Genomic DNA, 16,485 nt, shown 5'->3' with positions numbered 1-16,485 from the left:
AGGTTGGGAACATACAGGATATCTCATCCCTCAACTTTAGGGAACCAACATCATCCAGGAATACAAGGGTAAAGTCACATCAGCTAGACAGTGAACCTCTAAATTTGGTCACTTCCTGGTCTGTATGAGCCGTAGACTCACGTCTGTGACTCACCCTCCTTCTGACCATCCTTGACTCAGCCAGGATGAAAGTCTGAAAACAACAAACTTCAACGTGACTCGTGTGCGACTCTTTTCTCACCAAATACGTAAAAATATAAAGCCAGACGTGTCAAAGGTCTCGCTGGCAAAGAAATATGAAGAGCCTGTGTAGTGTATTTCTGATGATGCTAAAAAAGGTAAAATGACTCATGAGTTCAGAGAAACATTTCCAAATAAAGCAAAGCCTCGAGGAACGCTATCAAAGTGTGTTAAGTGACACGAACCACATCTTCTGGTGAATCTGTCTTTTGTTAAAACTGAGTTTAAACAACTGCCTCAATTAAATTATATTAGCAAAGGCATAAAGAGCCAAATGTCACTGAAAGATAGCGCAGTTTCTCTTTTGACAGAAAAAGGCGGCAGCGTTTAAGTGATTACTTTATAGGCTGGGCGAGTTTCCAGTCAGAGAGTCTGGGTCTGCTCTCAACGCCGCAGTCTTCAGGCTCAGTTTCATCGACATAAATTTTGTTCAAGTTTATGTGCTGAACCATTTATACACATGGAAACTGAATCAACAAGATTCTTCCTTTTTCCCCCTGTTGTTTTTAAACGCACTTCTGAATAGTTACATCAAGCACTCGACCACAGCAAATTCATATCAATCTTTATTGTCTTTAGAAATTCACGCATCAAATCTTTTTTAGTATTTTTTTTTTCCTTTACCATTTACAACAGGTGGTGGTGGTGGTGGTGGTGGGGGAAGAGGGGGTGGGAGGGTTGGGGGGGGGGGGGACGAGAGACAAGCTAAACGTTCATGCCTTTCCCAGCAGGCGCGATGCACTACAGGATGGGCTGAAAAGGGCGGGGACAAGAGATACATAAAGTGCTTTTGTCAACAGTTTTCTTTTTTTTAATAGAAAAAAGGGATCAGAACAAAAAAAAAAAGGGAGATGAAGTGTGGAGGGAGAGGACGTGGGAGGACATGGGGGAGGGGGTGAGAGCACGAGAGCAGGTGGAAAGAGAGGAGGGGAAAAGTTTGATGATAAGGAGAGCAGGAGAGAGTGGGTGGGGGGTTTATCATTAAAAAAAAAAAAGTGTTCGAATGAAAAAAATTTAAGAAAGAAAAGACGTGGTCTCAGCCCAGGATGAGGCTCGACTTGCCACCAGGTGGGTTTCTTCGGCCGCCCGTGGCAGCAGCGTTGTTGGCACTTCCCGAAGGGGCGGAGGGCTGTGGCGTCTCCTGAAGCTCTTGCTCCATTTGCTCCGCCTCCTCGTTCTCAGGACACTCTGTGAAAAAAAAAAGTGTTGATCATTTTACAGTAAAACACCTTAATTCAGGTCAAATAAAAACGGTGCTTAGAAGTGTACATGTGGAAGCGAGTTACTTAGCGGTGACCATCAAAGATACTTGAAAGGGAAATTGCAGCGCTAAAGCATCTCTCGTTGTCCATTAGTGCCCCGGTGAAGCAGAATTGCCACTAATCGGAGCGACACTTTACAGTTTGGCAAAGTTTTACGTCTTTTAAAGACACATATTAATGCTCCATGACATCAGAGGGAGAGCAACGGTTACATATATGCTCTAAAAGACTAAAGCCACAGTTCTGTATCACTGGTTACACCCTGTTAATACATTGACATCATCTTTCCAAAAACATGACTGCACACTTCAAAAGCACACACACACACACACACACACACACACTCATACACATTCCAATCATATTCAAATAAGCGAATTCTAAATCTTCATGGAGATATGTGGTCAAACCCTCCATTATCCCAGCAGCTCTCGGACAAACACGCACCTGGAGGTTCATTAAAAAGCCTTTCATTCTAAGTGAAACCTGCCATCAAAGACCAGCTGTTATAACCCCACAAAAAGAGAAGAAAAAAAAACCCTAACGAGGATATAATGGCAGCAGCAGCATACAGGACAAGAGCGGTGACCAGTTTTTGAAGGAAACCTGATGTGTCACAGTGGACGTATTCACTGTGTTAACGTAAGTCACACGGTGCTGGTTAGGTGCAGAGAGAGAGAGAGAGAGAGAGAGAGAGAGAGAGAGAGAGAGAGAGAGAGAGAGAGAGAGAGAGAGAGAGAGAGAGAGAGAGAGAGAGAGAGCTGTAGATAGGATGAGCTGTAGGATACTCACCGTTGTTCACTTCTTCCTGGCCATTCTCATCCTGCAACATGACAAAAGAATATCAAATATCGTCGCTGGGATTTCTCACCTATAATGTGTCCTGACTAAAATAAATGGTCATTGAATACGAGCGCACAGGATGTTGACATTCAGAAGATGATATATGGTTTTATTGGTGGAACCGGTTCATTCCCAGAGTATAAATTAAACCTCCAGAGGGATTAAATTATCAGAGGAGAATATCAGTGCTGGATCCGCTTCAAACACATGGATGAATTCAACCATCCTCCCCATGCAGCGGTTGAGAAATCAGTATTTTTTTTCCTTGTCCGGGTCCCTCTAAATGAGTAGTACCTCTCGTCTCTGGTTCCACACCAGGGCTGCCCCAGAGTTGTGGATGGTGGTCAGTTCAGGTTGAGGGTTCTTGGGGAAGAGAAGAGGCTGCTGGCACCGTCTCAGGGGGGCTGACGGCTCACCGCACAGGGTCCCTGCAGCTGCCCCACCTGGGAACATGACAAGTCAAAGTTGTTTTTTTTTGTTTTTTTTGGGGGGGGGGTTAACAGATTCTGTAAAGCTAGACAGGAAATAGGGGAGAAAAATGGAACATGAGTCAGGCTTGAAAGCAGCAGAGTCAGGTTATATGGACACCAATCTAATTAGCCCCCTATGTTTCTACCCATGAGCTCAGCACAAGATCCATCTTCTCAAATTTGGCAAAACACCAATGTCACGGGGGGAGCTCTAACTCAAAATACTGGACTGGGAACCAGCAGGAAACTAAACCTGATCAGGGAACTATAATAAGACCCAAAGATGGAATGGAACAGTTCCAGCCAGACAACCTGAAAACCAGCACACACCATCTTTGTCATGAGGGAACAACGGCCGCTAAGGAAACACAGGAGGGGCCGCTGTTGTTAATGGAGTGAAGCGAGTCTGTGTCCTTCAACAAGAGCTCCTTCATGACTGGCTCTGATCAAGTCTCTGGACAGTGAACGACAAACGGCAAACAGAAGAGGATTAAACTGGTGGGCCGGACCCTGATGCATTACGCTATCATCACAGCAACTCTTTTAGAGACGTCATCACAGACATCAACTGGCCTGGAGCAGCAATCATGTGGCTTCCTCCCTGTAGCGAAGGGCAGCTCTGGTATCTGAAAAACCCTTAAAACCCTGACCAACAACCTGCCAAAGTCCCTGGCTGAAGGACAAGGTGCTTATGTTTCTGTATAAACATAATATTAGCACATTCTAACTGGAGCAGCACACTCTGATCGCTCAGTGGAAGATTTTTACCCAACTAATCATGAAAACAATCCGTTTGACACACAAAAGCATTGCTCACAGAGCCATTTTTGGTTTTATTATGGAAAATATAGAGTATAGGTTGGGGCTTTTCTTATTTGCCACCAGAATTTTGAAAGCGTTTTTCAGAAATATTGTCCTGGTTACTCTGGATCAACCATGGAGCTCATGCGAACATTTGTTCATTCATGGAACACCCGTTTGTTTGTGTTGTTTTTGTCACGCAATGCTCTAATTACACGCTCCAAACCAACTTAAGACCTTAGCGGGGACCAGTATACATAAAAGTAACATCCACCTATGTTTGAGTGTAATTCTATTTGACCAGTGGACGGGAATGTTTATACAGCTTCCCTGGACTGATAAAGAGTTGGCATGTCAGTAGATGTGATTCTCCAGGACATCTGTCTTCACTGAGCAGCTGTTTCCAGCTGCTGGGCTCATCTTCGATACAGGGGAGCGCACACAAATCACTGTGTGGGTAAACTATGATCCTCCATTTAAACAAAACAGCACGACTTAAGTAAGTGGATTAGGGTCATCTGGTTTGTTTTATAATGTAACAGGTTAATTACTGTTGAAGGACCTTATCTATTAAAGGTAAATGCGGCACAGCTGTCGAGCGTGTAGCGTATTCTGGATTTTTCTGAGAACATGAGGTTTAGAACTGAAGTAATTTCATGTTTACCTGTTCTTTAAATTTCTGATTTGCTGTGAATAAAGAGTTAAATGACATATTTAATAATTTTTTTCCCAGTTTTTTTCCACTAATTGTACATCGAAGCTTCTACCCTGCATCCAAGCTCCGCCGGTCGGCGCTCTGGCCAGACTGCCACACCATAATCTGCCATGGGCGTCCTCTGTCAAGTGGAATCGTCTACTTCTTCTTTTCCCTGAAGGTGAGGAGGCTCACCAGGGGAATACATACTCTTATCAGACTTCCCACCTGCAGACATGACCAATTGTGTCTGTACGCAACGTGAGTAACCAAACCAGCATGCCTGTGTAAGGGCAAGGCAGTAGACAGGCATTTATGATGGAGATCACGTGCTGTGTTTCACAAATTGTTTACCACAAACTGAATTCTGTTTGGGCAGCACGGTGGTGCAGTGGTCAGCACTGTCGCCTCACAGCAAGAAGGTTCTGGGTTCAAGCCCTGGCTCCAGCACAGGATCTTTCTGTGTGGAGTCTCCATGTTCTCCCTGTTCCTGTGTGGGTTCTCTCTGGTACTCCAGCTTCCTCCCACAGTCCAAAGACATCAAGAGGGGACGAGGCTGATTGATACTCTAAATTGACTGTAGGTGTGACTGTGAGTGTGAATGGTTGTCTGTCTCTATGTGTTGGCCCTGAGATGGACTGGTGACCTGTCCAGGGTGAACCCTGCCTCTCGCCCGATAGGCTCCAGCCACCCCCGCGACCCTTAACAGGAAGAAAATGGATGGATGGATGAATTTTTTTTTTTATCATAAGCTTGTTTCCAAACTTGCTCAAAATTTGCATCGCTTCTTACTTTGAATGGTGAGATGTTTGGTGGAGGATCAAAAAAAAGGTCAAATGCAAACAAGTGTGTATGCAAAGATGCAAGATTCAAAGTTCTTGATGATGGTGACACGTCTTAAGCATATAAAAAGTATCTCCAGGTGACAGCGCGTCAACTCAAACACACCTCTTCATCTAGACTGTGAGCTCATAACCGGAACAATCCCACAACACAGCCGTTCACCTGCCGTAGTAATAAACACTGATCACTTTAGCAGAAACAAATATCCGCTTCCACTTGGAACCATTAGAATGGAGCGACCATAGGAAGGCTCCCCTCAAATTGACCCAAATGAAAACAATGCGAGGAGGAAAAGCTTTGCTGTTTGCAGCTGCTGGCCGGAGATGTTAGGAGCTGAGATCATGACTTTAAAGGACAGTTTTCACTGAGCACATACCGAGAAATCAGTTGCAAAGAGGTTAATGTGAAAACATGTGATCCCTGGCTTGTTAGCTGCTTTCACTGTGGTGGAATTCAACTGTTAAATTTAAGTCTTAATGCGTTTTTATCAAATCTTTGATCCCCATGCAAACACTGACATGCTGGGAGGGGGAAAAAAAAATCCCTCATTAGACCCAGGAAAGAAAACACACTAAAGATATTTGGCTGAAGCTTTGCATGGGTTAAACATACTAATGTGAGGCTACAATTCATCTTGCATACAAGTGTTTGAAGTGACTTTCACTCGTTTTACTAGCTGACACATTTTTAACTGACCCACTTCTTTCCATGGAGGGCTGATCCTCATTCCCATGTAACAAAACCTAGCTTCAAATTACACTTCTCCCAGTACTCCAGGGTTTGTTGGCTATTATGCTGATGATCTTTCTGTCAACTTAAATGGAAAAATATTAAATGATACTCTTAAGTTTATATGTTTCCACATTTCTTTTTGCTTACTTATGACTTTCAGGAGTTCAGTCTGCTTTTTGTTGCAAGACTAAACTAAACAGCTGTGCGAAACACAACCCTCTGTCAGTGTTGCCCAGTAAATCACACCCCTGATCAAAGCCCTATTGTTTTCCTTTTGACAGTATGGAAAATGAACCAAGATAAGTAGAATGATTGAGTTACTGGGTGGATTGTTCCTCCGATGAGCGTGGGGGTCCTCGGGTTCTGCAAAGATGCTGGAGGCCATCTTGTTCTTGCGCTGTGGAGTTGTATTATCGTCTGTGCCGAATGTAAAGCTTGAGTTTCCACCTGGCGGTCGTAGTACCCTAAAAACACAAATGAAGGAAGTTGATTGACATTTTGCACAACTCCATTCCATTCTTAAACTAAAATTCAAGGCCTCTGGGTCACATGGGACAGATCAACTGCACAGTACTAAAAGAATCAACAGTCTAATAAAACATGAGGATCCCTCCAGCTACACACAACCCTATCCCTTTCATAAAACACACACACGACCATCAAGGTCTCTGCTGTCTAAGCCCCGGCTGTCAGCCCATCAGACAGACAGTCGCAATCTCTGGCCTGCAGCTGACTCTGCTCACATTGAATCACAGTTAGCCGTCTAGCTGCTACCTCTTCTCCTGCGGATTCCTTTGCTGTGACACACGATGGGTCAGGGAGACTTCCTAGCATGTGGTTCTTGGTAGAATTTTTTGGTCACTATTACAACAAAAGAGGTGAAAAGTCCAAGTACTGCAGTGAATATAGGTCACAGGGAACAATATAGGGAGGCCAAATTCAAACCAGTGCTTGGTAAACAAATACCACATTCCCACCAACATTCCTTCCACCACAAGCTGGACAAAAGGAAAACAATTATGAGTAGGGAAACGCTTGTTTTTTGTTTTTTTTAAATGTGCTGAAGGAGAGTAATGTATTTACAGAACCAAGGCTGCTGGACCCCTCCCTCTTTTTTTCTTCTCTCTTCAGAGCCCCTGAAGCCACCAGCTGACACACTGAGCAGCTGTCCAAGGGCCAGGCAAGGCAGATGGAGGCCAAAAAACTACTCTGCTCTCCAGAAAGCAAGCAACTAGAGGACAAAAAAACTCCACAAAGCATGAACTGGATTCAATCAATTCATGTACACACACCAGTATCCACCACTCTTAGCCATGATAGTAATGCCTAAACCAGACATCACCTACCGGCCAGGGGATGAGCTCATGCTTTCCACTCGGATTGCGACGGGGAAAGGCTTTTAGCTGCCTGGCAGCAGACCCCACCCTACATTCAAACTGCAAATGACATTGATATGAAATGGCTTGATGAGTTAGAAGCTGGGGGCCTGCTCCAGGAAGGTGGCCTGATACGGGCCCAAAGATGGCATGTGTGATAAAGCAGGGTAGGAGACTTCTGATGGCCTGGTAAGATTTGAGCCTAATTCTGCCTGCTGGATGGATCCTTCTAGTTGGCCGGCAGCAAATATGACCAGCAGCGCCCCCCCCTCCCCCGGGGGGGGGGGGGGGGCTTTAAGGAGCAAAAAGCTAAGGACAGATTTAAAGGCTTAGCTAGCTCAAAGGAGCCCCCACCCAAGCCCCCGCATCATGGCTAAACAGCACTTCCAAGACGCTTGATGACTGACCGAGATTTGACATGCCCACTCAGCACAGACTGGCAACAGTTTCCCTCAATATCTGGTTTAAATACTCAACTCCTCACCCCAGTATTTAGAGTATTTAGAGCACTTTTTTTGGGGGGGGGGGGGGGGGGGGGGGCTTTATTTTCCCTGCAAATGGGAGGAATGCATCCAGGCCAGACGCATTACTTACTGGAAAGCTATGACTGCATGCCTTTAGGGTGAGTGGTCCTTTTACCACAAAAATGACGGACCTCTATTAAAACCACTAAATATACATTAACCGAGTTTCTACAGACTTCAATTTACCCTACAAGAACAAACAGGATACGCAGATCAAGTCCAAGTCCCCCTGCAAATCAATCAATACTTGCTAATAATCGGGTCCTTTTGTCCTCTAAAGAATTTCTTTTTTTTTTTTTTTAATATCCTCAATTAGCATAAGGGTCTAAAAGGAAACAGAATTATAAACCATTCCAAAGAGTAGCAGGGGAGGGGCAGGCCTGAAAAAAAGTTATTTAGCCACTCTTGAAGGCTAAAGGTTGGCAGTGTTGTGTTTTTTTTTTCTTAAAAAACAAACAAACAATAATCCATCCTCTTTGACCCGCTTGCCTAATTACTCAACAAAACGCAGACATAATAGCCTCACTTAGTGTTAGCTAGAGGCTAAATCAGTCACCCCCGTAAGATTAGCTTAATTAGCAAGTCTATGTGACAGTTTAGCTAAATCCAGAAAAATCCCCCGCCCTCCACTAGCGGGGCTGGCGGCAGGCTGCAGACTGCCTCCGAGCAAAGACAAGAGACTCGCCCGCATCCACTTCTTTTGTTCCCCAGTGAAAGGTTCTAAGCTCCGTTTACCTGGAACTACTTTTAGCACCGGGTTCCACTCCTTGAAAGGTTGTTGTCGTCGTCATCTTTGTAGAGTATTTCGATGTATTGGCAGTCACAACCAGCCAATAGAGTAAAAAAAAAAAAACAACTAATAAACAAACGCTACCCTACAGAGAAGCTAGGGGATGCAGACTCCACCCGATACTGAAAAACCTCTAAAGAAGACCAGATGCACTGGTTCTGCTGCGCCAGCCCACCAGGCTCAACCCACCAGCCTTCGGCCCGCTCTGATTGGACAGAACATCATGTAACTGCCCTCTGATTGGACGGAACCAGGAGGATGTTGGTGGCAGCTTCTTGACAGCGAGCCAGACAGCAGGGTCCACATCCCCTGAGGGGGATTTTCTGCTACAGAACCTCATTTTTTAAGTGTTTTCGACTGTCATGTTACGGTCAGCAAAAAAATAAATGTGGGATAAACCTTCACCTCTGGCCCTCAATCCACAAAATAACTCGTGCCTTTTTGACGAATAAAAAGGGGATAACCTGACACACAAAATGAGTGAAAGTTTGAAAAAGAATAGCTTTATTTTAACAGGTATCTCAATAGACAATATTGATGTTTATTTGACTGCAACATCTTCCCCCAAAATTTGAAGTGTTATCTTGTTAAAAATGAAACTTTTGTTTTCCTCAACACATCCACTACTATATAAAATGTATAAAATCAATTCTTTTTTTTCAAAGGATAACCAAACAAGAATTCAATCTCATTCCCAAACTGGTTATACTGTTCGCTGAGTGATGGGCTGTCCCGAAACAGTACATTTGGTCAGTTAATACAATTATATTTGTTCCTGTTTAATTTGTCTCACACCTTATACAAGCCCTTCAAATTGGGAACAATACAGGATGAATACAGCATGAACAAACAAAAACCTGAACGCAGAGTGATCTGGGTGTGGTTTATGTACACAAGAAAAAAACAAAACAAAACAGAGAAGTTGACAGGCAAGAATTAAAATACTGTACAGCAGTTATGTGATGCAGAGAGAGTAGAACTTCTTCTGTTGAGACAAAGAAACTGCCCGAGTGTGTCGCAGGCCCCCTAAAGGTTGGTTCTGTTTAGCTGGAGAGTAGTGACGGTCGATTAAATCAGGCCTCCCGTCTGTTGCTGAAACACATCAATTGTATCTTCGTCTTCCATTTCCAACTGTGAGGAAGAGAAAGAGAAAAGCGATGTATTAAAATGGCGTTCGCTAAGCCTGACAGTTGAAAACCAACCTCTGTTGAACACACAGGACAAATATATGAGGGGGTTCTGACAGTCTGAGGGAGTTTTAATCTAACAATTAATTTCAATGAGCATCTGAGAACAATACAGCAAGTTGTTGGATTTATTTTAGACTCCAGCTTATGTTTTTTGGATGGCGCGGATACCAATTTTGGAGTATAAGAAAATAACACCACTGATTACTGATATGTGCCAACAATATAGTGACTTTGATCACACACTTTATTTTCTGTGTTCACTGTACGACTATGCAAAGTGACTCAGAAGGCCGATTTCTCAATCAGCTCACTTCATGAACAGTAAAATAAACGAGCCGGAGTCCCAGCAGGACGCAGCACGTTACACCACTGTAACAGGCATTGTTTTCTGCCATTTATGCGCTGTAAAAGGTTTTTTTTTTCCATATTGGTGCATATCAGATATGTATTGATATGATATATCTGTGATAGGTCGATAACAGCCGGCCCCAATTCATTTCAACTGTGGTTATAGAGAAAACAAATAGATGATATTCTAAGCAAAGGGGAAACATTTATGATACATTAAGTGTGAATAACTTGTTCAATGTGAATAAAAAGTTGTTGTTGTTGTTTTTTTTTTTTTACAACTGCCTTCAAACTGAAGGTAGACTGAATGATGGTAGATCCCTGTTAGGACGCAGACGGGCTGAATCTGTAGCTGAGACGGAAAAAACAGCCACAGAAGCCAAAGATCTGAAGTGGGCCGAAAAACGACCGCATTCATCCAGGTTTTGTGTTCACTTCAATGCCAATCGCAGCCGAAAGCTGATAACAACCTGTGTCTACTGCCGGGTCATTTGACTCAGGAACAAACGGTGATTAAATTCTTTCTCACTGCAAACAAAATCCAGATGTTAGTGGGTGATTTTCCTAACGGTAAAAAAAACCCCATTAAACCTAGACCTGGGCTTTAGAGTGACCCCTGTATGTCTGCATGAGGAAAAGCTGCCATGTTGCTTCTACCAACCAGCTGCCATGGCAACTACAAAAAGACGTACATTCCCGAAAAGACGAGGGAGAAATCGATGGAAAAGAGGAGATTAAAACCATATTCCTCTCCCTGATCCGAACTCCATTCGGAAATGAAGCATTTTAAAAGTTGTTTGCTTATCACTGAGACCTGGCAGAACTTGAATCAAATCAGTATCGTGATGTAAATATTATGTTCTTGGTTTGATCCATTTATTGCACCATCTAAACTGGAAGCAGCAGCAGCAGCAGCAGCACTCATCCACACATCTGACGGCCAGAAACTCATGGAGCTGTGCATCTGTGGAGAATGTTATCTACCCAGACAGACAGCTTTTGTTTTTCTGACGTGTTTAGGACTTCCAGGGGTGAACAGAACAGCAGTATAATTCAGCTGTGAATGTGAGCCTCTTTGCTAACTGCGTTTTGAGCGGTTTGAAGCTAACAAAGTAATTTCCTGGCAGGGATCAATTACATTTTTGAGGTGTCCATCAGCTGTATTTTCCAGAAGCCTGCTTGGTTAGTTAAGCATATTATAAAAAAATTATGACTAAAAAGTTGCAGTTTAGTTTAGTCGTAGTAAAGGACTAGACAGCTTTGTAGAAAATGTGAATTCAGCTGTCTGATCGGGAGTTATAAATATAACTCACAGTCTTCCTTTGTGAATTGAGCTCTCTGACTGTTGTGAGTAGGTGTGGGATAAAATATTAATGCTGCAGTAGATCACAATACTTCCCTTTATAATAATCTGTCAATACACCGGCACCAAGTATCAGCATCTTTTATAAAACAACTGGCAGTTTAAATGGTTCTCCCATCGCCGTTTTGACAAGTTTATTCACAACAGGTGTGTTTATGAGCAACTAAATCAAAACTATGAACAGTTTCATCTCAGCTGATATTTCTGTGAAACTGAAGGCACCGCGCTTTATCATGACCAAACTGTCTCCCTTTTACATTGAACAAAACTTGACAGCTAAAAACTAGAGAGATTTTGCCTTGTTTATTCTTGGCCATGGGAAAAAAATAAATCAGCAAAGCTTCCTCATGAAAGAGCAGAGAAAAGAATGCATGAAAAATCCATGCAGGACTTGAAAGGGATGCCAAATGTGTTAAAACACGCGATTATGCGTGGGGAGGGAGTCCTCTCCACCGTGAGCAACGGGCTGCTTCTGCTAGTTTTTGTTTTCAGGCAAAATTGTTCATTTAAAAGGCGTGAAACTCACCTGTGATGGCGTGTCTGTCTCGTTTATCGGCTGTCCGTCAAATCTGAATCTGATTTGCCTCATTGACAGTCCCTGGAGATACAAAACACAGGTCAGTTATTCATCTGCGCTATTCTTCTTCTTCTCTTCAACACGATCGACCCAAGTGTGACTTTCTGCATGGTGGCACTGATTACTAACAAATTCAGTGACAAAATTGGAAAAATAAATTAAAGTAATTAAAAATACACCAGAAAGATTTCCAATGGTCCTCTGTTACGCTCCAGGATAGCGGTACAGTGTATAATAATAGATTCATTCATTTATAACAGCTGTAAGCTGATAATAATTTAACATTATGTCTAGAATATAATAGTATATAGCATGGAACTAAAATAGGGAAGAGGAAAGATTAAATTAGACTTCTACCAACTCCTTTTCAGACATGTTTGTTTTGTTTACTAGTTTTTGTCAGTTGTTTCTTCTTTTTTTTTTTTTTTGGTCACGTGCTCGAAATACAGACTCATCAAATCAATGGGCACTTGATCTGTTCCAAATGTGTGTATAAAAATATATCCACCCCAAAACTCAATGCCCACTGCAAAACTGCCTCTGGTGTTGTGGGAGTTGTTATTATTAATAAGATTCAAATACTGGATAGAGAGGGGGTCCCAGTTGTAGAAAATCTCAAGAGAAATATCCACCTGTCAGCTCATATTTAAAGAAACACAAAGTGATAGTAGTTAAATGTATTACTTTGTTTAGTGACTTAACCACTGCAAGTAAAGACGCCTGCCGACAGCCTGAGGCTGACCGTCAGCTAACTGATGGTCCAGTGTCTCATCATGGGCCTCAGCTTAGTAACACAGCATATATTTCCTACATATTCGGCAAAAGTGACTGTTTGTAGGTTTATTTCCAGACAGAGAAATCGATTCGGCCCTGCTGGAATGTCCAGAGGTCTTGTACAACTGTCTCTGTCTCATACACCCACAAAAATGCGAATGCAAAAGACAATGAGTAAATTTACACTGATGTAATAAAGTTCTTGTTCCCGGGAACCACTATCCAAAAACCCGCCAACTTTGGCCTGTTCTGTCTTGTTATTCTTGCAGGGAGGAATGTCAGACATCCATTAAGTCCTCTGCTTCTTTATATTTAAGTTAAAATCAAATCTTTGTAATCTAAAAGGCAGACTTAGGCAGAGAGTGTTCACAGGATTGTAATCCTACCATCCATATTAAAGGGCTGTAAACTGGCACTCGTCCAAGCGTTTGCTCATTACCATGTGTCAACATTCCTGCCTTCTACTGTAGCAAGTAGCCCCACGGAGGATGACGTCAGTGCAGGCGATAGTACATCTATTGTGCTTAAAATGTGTAGGCGAAGGCAAAAAACATAGACGAGATGACTCAGAGAGGTATAGACTTCAGACTTCAGTCCGCTGTGACAAGAAGATGTGCATCAAAATGGCAGCCATGTAGACAACTGACTGAAAACGTTCTCAAAACTCATGACAAAACTATATTTAAAAACCTTAAAGGGACAGTTCAGTTATTTTGATGTGGGGTTGTATGAGACGCTGATGTCCAGTCAGTGTCTAACCTGCCGTAGATGACGGCCACCTTGTTCTCTGTGTGTAGAATCAGCGCCATGCAGCAGCAGGAAGTAAAGGAAGGCACTGCCCAGCGATGAATCCCAGCACAAACACCTTTTAGCAGCTAACAAGTTGTATTAAAGCAGATACGCCTGCGAGCAGGAATATGGAGGTTGTGACTGGACATCCATGTCTCAATCAACCCCACATCCAGATAACTGAACTGTCCCTTCAAGGAACCGTGACTTTTAAATTCCTGTACACAAAACACAATTATTTTGATGATAGATTATATAGTAAGTGGAACTTTTGCGTTGATCAGACTTACTCATTTGCACGAGGTTTACCTGACAGAAACTTTGCATATCTATGCTTTGCTTCTTTTTTTTTTTTTTTTTTCTCAGAATCTTAAAGTAATTCCCGTCATCTGTACACCATGTACAGCCTGGGTGTCTCAATCCTCACTGTCCATGCAGACAGAAGTAAGTCTACACAAGTCTAGTAAATTTGGATTCCAAAGACACAAAAACACCCGTGGGAAAGTCCCCATTCTGAACTACAAAATAATATCTATGAAGTGTAATGTACTGGGGAAAAAAAAACCCAAAACAACAAAACAAAGTCTCTGCTATCCCCAAAAATATTTTTCTCTAATACATTTTGACACGTCTAAGATGCAGTTAAAGGTCTGAATAAATGATTACACACCGTTTGACCCAATCTAGAGTGCATGATATTATTTCCCTACGATACTGAACACGAAATCCAATAACTGAATAAATGTTGCACAAGAAGCAGGTTTGACAGCTACCTGTGCGTGGTTGCATTGAGGTTTGTGTTGTAGCAACAACTTAATGCATTGGTCCTTTGGTGTTGGAATAATCAATATTGTAGTGGTGATTTATGATAGGTGAGCTCTGGATTTATTAGATGTGAACATTGTTATTGATGGTATGTGAACTCTGTCATGTATAATCATCTGTCCTTGGATGTTAATGTGTGTAATTATAGCTCAGTGTCGATGTGATTGGTGATATTTTGCACAAATTATTTTGCTTGGGTTTAGAAATTGGGGAGGTCACGTGACCCTGTAAACACTTATTTCACCTGTTGGGGTCATGCATAGTTGACGAGTGAACCTGACGAAGAAACAGCGGAACGTGTCATTCAGGAAAATAAATCAATAATTCAGCTTACCAGTGTGCGGTGATTTTACCCTTTTTTGTCACGCTTTACAGGTGTTAATGTGAAGTTGTCAGTGGCACTCTTGCTATGATGTCACACCCACCTGTCTCTCACAGTAGGCCTTCATGAGTTTGATGAGCGGCGTGTGTCTCTTGATCTTGAACTGCACTACAGATCCATCCTGACCTGCTACCTTCAGGTTTATGTGTTCATTGTTTTCCGTCTTCACACCTTCCTGTGTTTGTTGGGATGGGGGATATTAAGTCATTGCATGCTAGTTACTTAGCTGGTTGATCAATGAACAAACAATAAATATATACATAAACATAAAAAACAACAACATATTGGCTGCTTGCAAGATGGGATGAATTGCATGTTATATATGCAATTCATCCCATACAGCAATCGGCAGTCATAACCTTATTTTGAGAGACAAATAACCTTTCAACTTTGGTGGAGATTTTCTTATAAATAAAAAGCATCTTTATGGAAACTGATGTTTAACACTCCAGTTATGAAGCTAATCTTCATTTACCAAACACAGACAGTCCCATGAGGAGCAACTGATCCACAATTTCGAGGAATGTTTCAATAAATGTTAAAATATTTCTTTCTTAGGCGCATTTCTATTTGTTACGTACTGTTTTAAACTTTCCAAATAAACCACATCACTGCAACACTCACACGTTCTTCCCCAAGAGCAAATAAACGCGCAGGTATACGCCGTTTGTGGTGGCGCACACACACATTTGTGTATGAAAGCAGGCGGTGAGGATGACACCAGCTGGTTTAGTGTGTGTGTGTGTGTGTGTGTGTGTGTGTGTATGTGTGTGTGTATGTTCTGGCAGAAAGCGGTCGGCGCGCCTGAGAATGCGCGTGCACAAACCTTCCGGTCTATCAAAGTAGGTGTAACGTTAGCTAGGAGTTCAATTACAGCTTGCAACTTAAGGAACATAAAACTGAGCTTTTGAAAATGTACGTTTCTCCCCCTCCCGAGTTTCTACGCCCCTAACCAAAATGACCTGGTATGTTAGTGAAGTGTAGTGACACTCACCTTAGGTTTTTCATCAGCCATGGTCACTCTTTTGGCGCTTCTCTGTACTGCCACACAAAGAATACGAGTGCGCGCACGTCCGCGTTCCCGATTGAATTATCCAAACCAAGCGTGCGCGGCCACGTGGTTTTGCGCGCACCGTGCTCCGAGCTTCAATTGGCCTTCATGTAGTCACGAGGATGGAAGCGCAGTCTGGGCATGGGCGGGAGAGTCCAAATGCGCGTTACAGAGGCAGCCAGCTACACATGCACGCGCTTAATGTTGTTTTGCCCTTTGTCGTCAGGTTTTTTTTTTTTTTAGATGACCAGTATTCTCTCAAATAATGAGCTCTTACCTCCACCTTTCTAACCTCATGAACCTCTGTCTTTGGTCAATGTAGTGGTCCTGTCTGCTGATAAAGTTGTTATAAAACAATAACAATGGTGTTACGTTTAAACAGTGTCTTCCTGTCAACAAATCAAGTCACAACAATGACTGAGCAGTGAAAACGTGACCGTCACAGATGAAGAAAAAGTAAATTTTGTTCGATTATAATGTCTCTCCTGAATTTTTGGGGGAGGGGGGCTGGTTTCGTGAAAATTTTGAGTAATCAATTATCAGCTCCTTTACCAAGCGACAAATGTCATCATTTCTGCCAAAAAAAACAAACAAACATCGGCGACAAACAT

General features: G+C 42.6%; 2 protein-coding genes across 2 annotated transcripts; both read right to left on the bottom strand.

Annotated features, from left to right (window-relative positions):
- Window positions 1-793: 793 nt before the first annotated feature.
- On the bottom strand, window positions 794-8,739 carry LOC147245221 (jupiter microtubule associated homolog 1-like). Its single transcript, XM_086185390.1, has 5 exons — window positions 8,521-8,739; window positions 6,207-6,349; window positions 2,640-2,788; window positions 2,295-2,325; window positions 794-1,428 (listed from the first exon to the last, which is right to left on the bottom strand). Exons 1-5 carry the CDS (start codon window positions 8,574-8,576, stop codon window positions 1,277-1,279), a joined length of 531 nt encoding a protein of 176 aa, XP_086041516.1. The 5' UTR covers window positions 8,577-8,739; the 3' UTR covers window positions 794-1,276.
- Window positions 8,740-9,061: 322 nt separating this feature from the next.
- Window positions 9,062-16,405, bottom strand: LOC147245220 (small ubiquitin-related modifier 2-like). Its single transcript, XM_086185391.1, has 4 exons — window positions 15,818-16,405; window positions 14,867-14,998; window positions 12,003-12,074; window positions 9,062-9,706 (listed from the first exon to the last, which is right to left on the bottom strand). The coding sequence occupies exons 1-4, from the start codon at window positions 15,836-15,838 to the stop codon at window positions 9,644-9,646; spliced, it is 288 nt and encodes a 95-aa protein (XP_086041517.1). The 5' UTR covers window positions 15,839-16,405; the 3' UTR covers window positions 9,062-9,643.
- Between the last annotated feature and the right edge of the window lie 80 nt (window positions 16,406-16,485).

Source organism: Aulostomus chinensis, chromosome 18, assembly GCF_037954235.1.
Source record: "Aulostomus chinensis isolate RoL2024-O1b breed Wild chromosome 18, RoL_Achi_v1.0, whole genome shotgun sequence".
Lineage (NCBI taxonomy): Eukaryota > Metazoa > Chordata > Actinopteri > Syngnathiformes > Aulostomidae > Aulostomus > Aulostomus chinensis.
The sequence above is the reverse complement of the archived record's forward strand: the minus strand, read 5'-3'. Positions and strand labels throughout refer to the sequence as shown.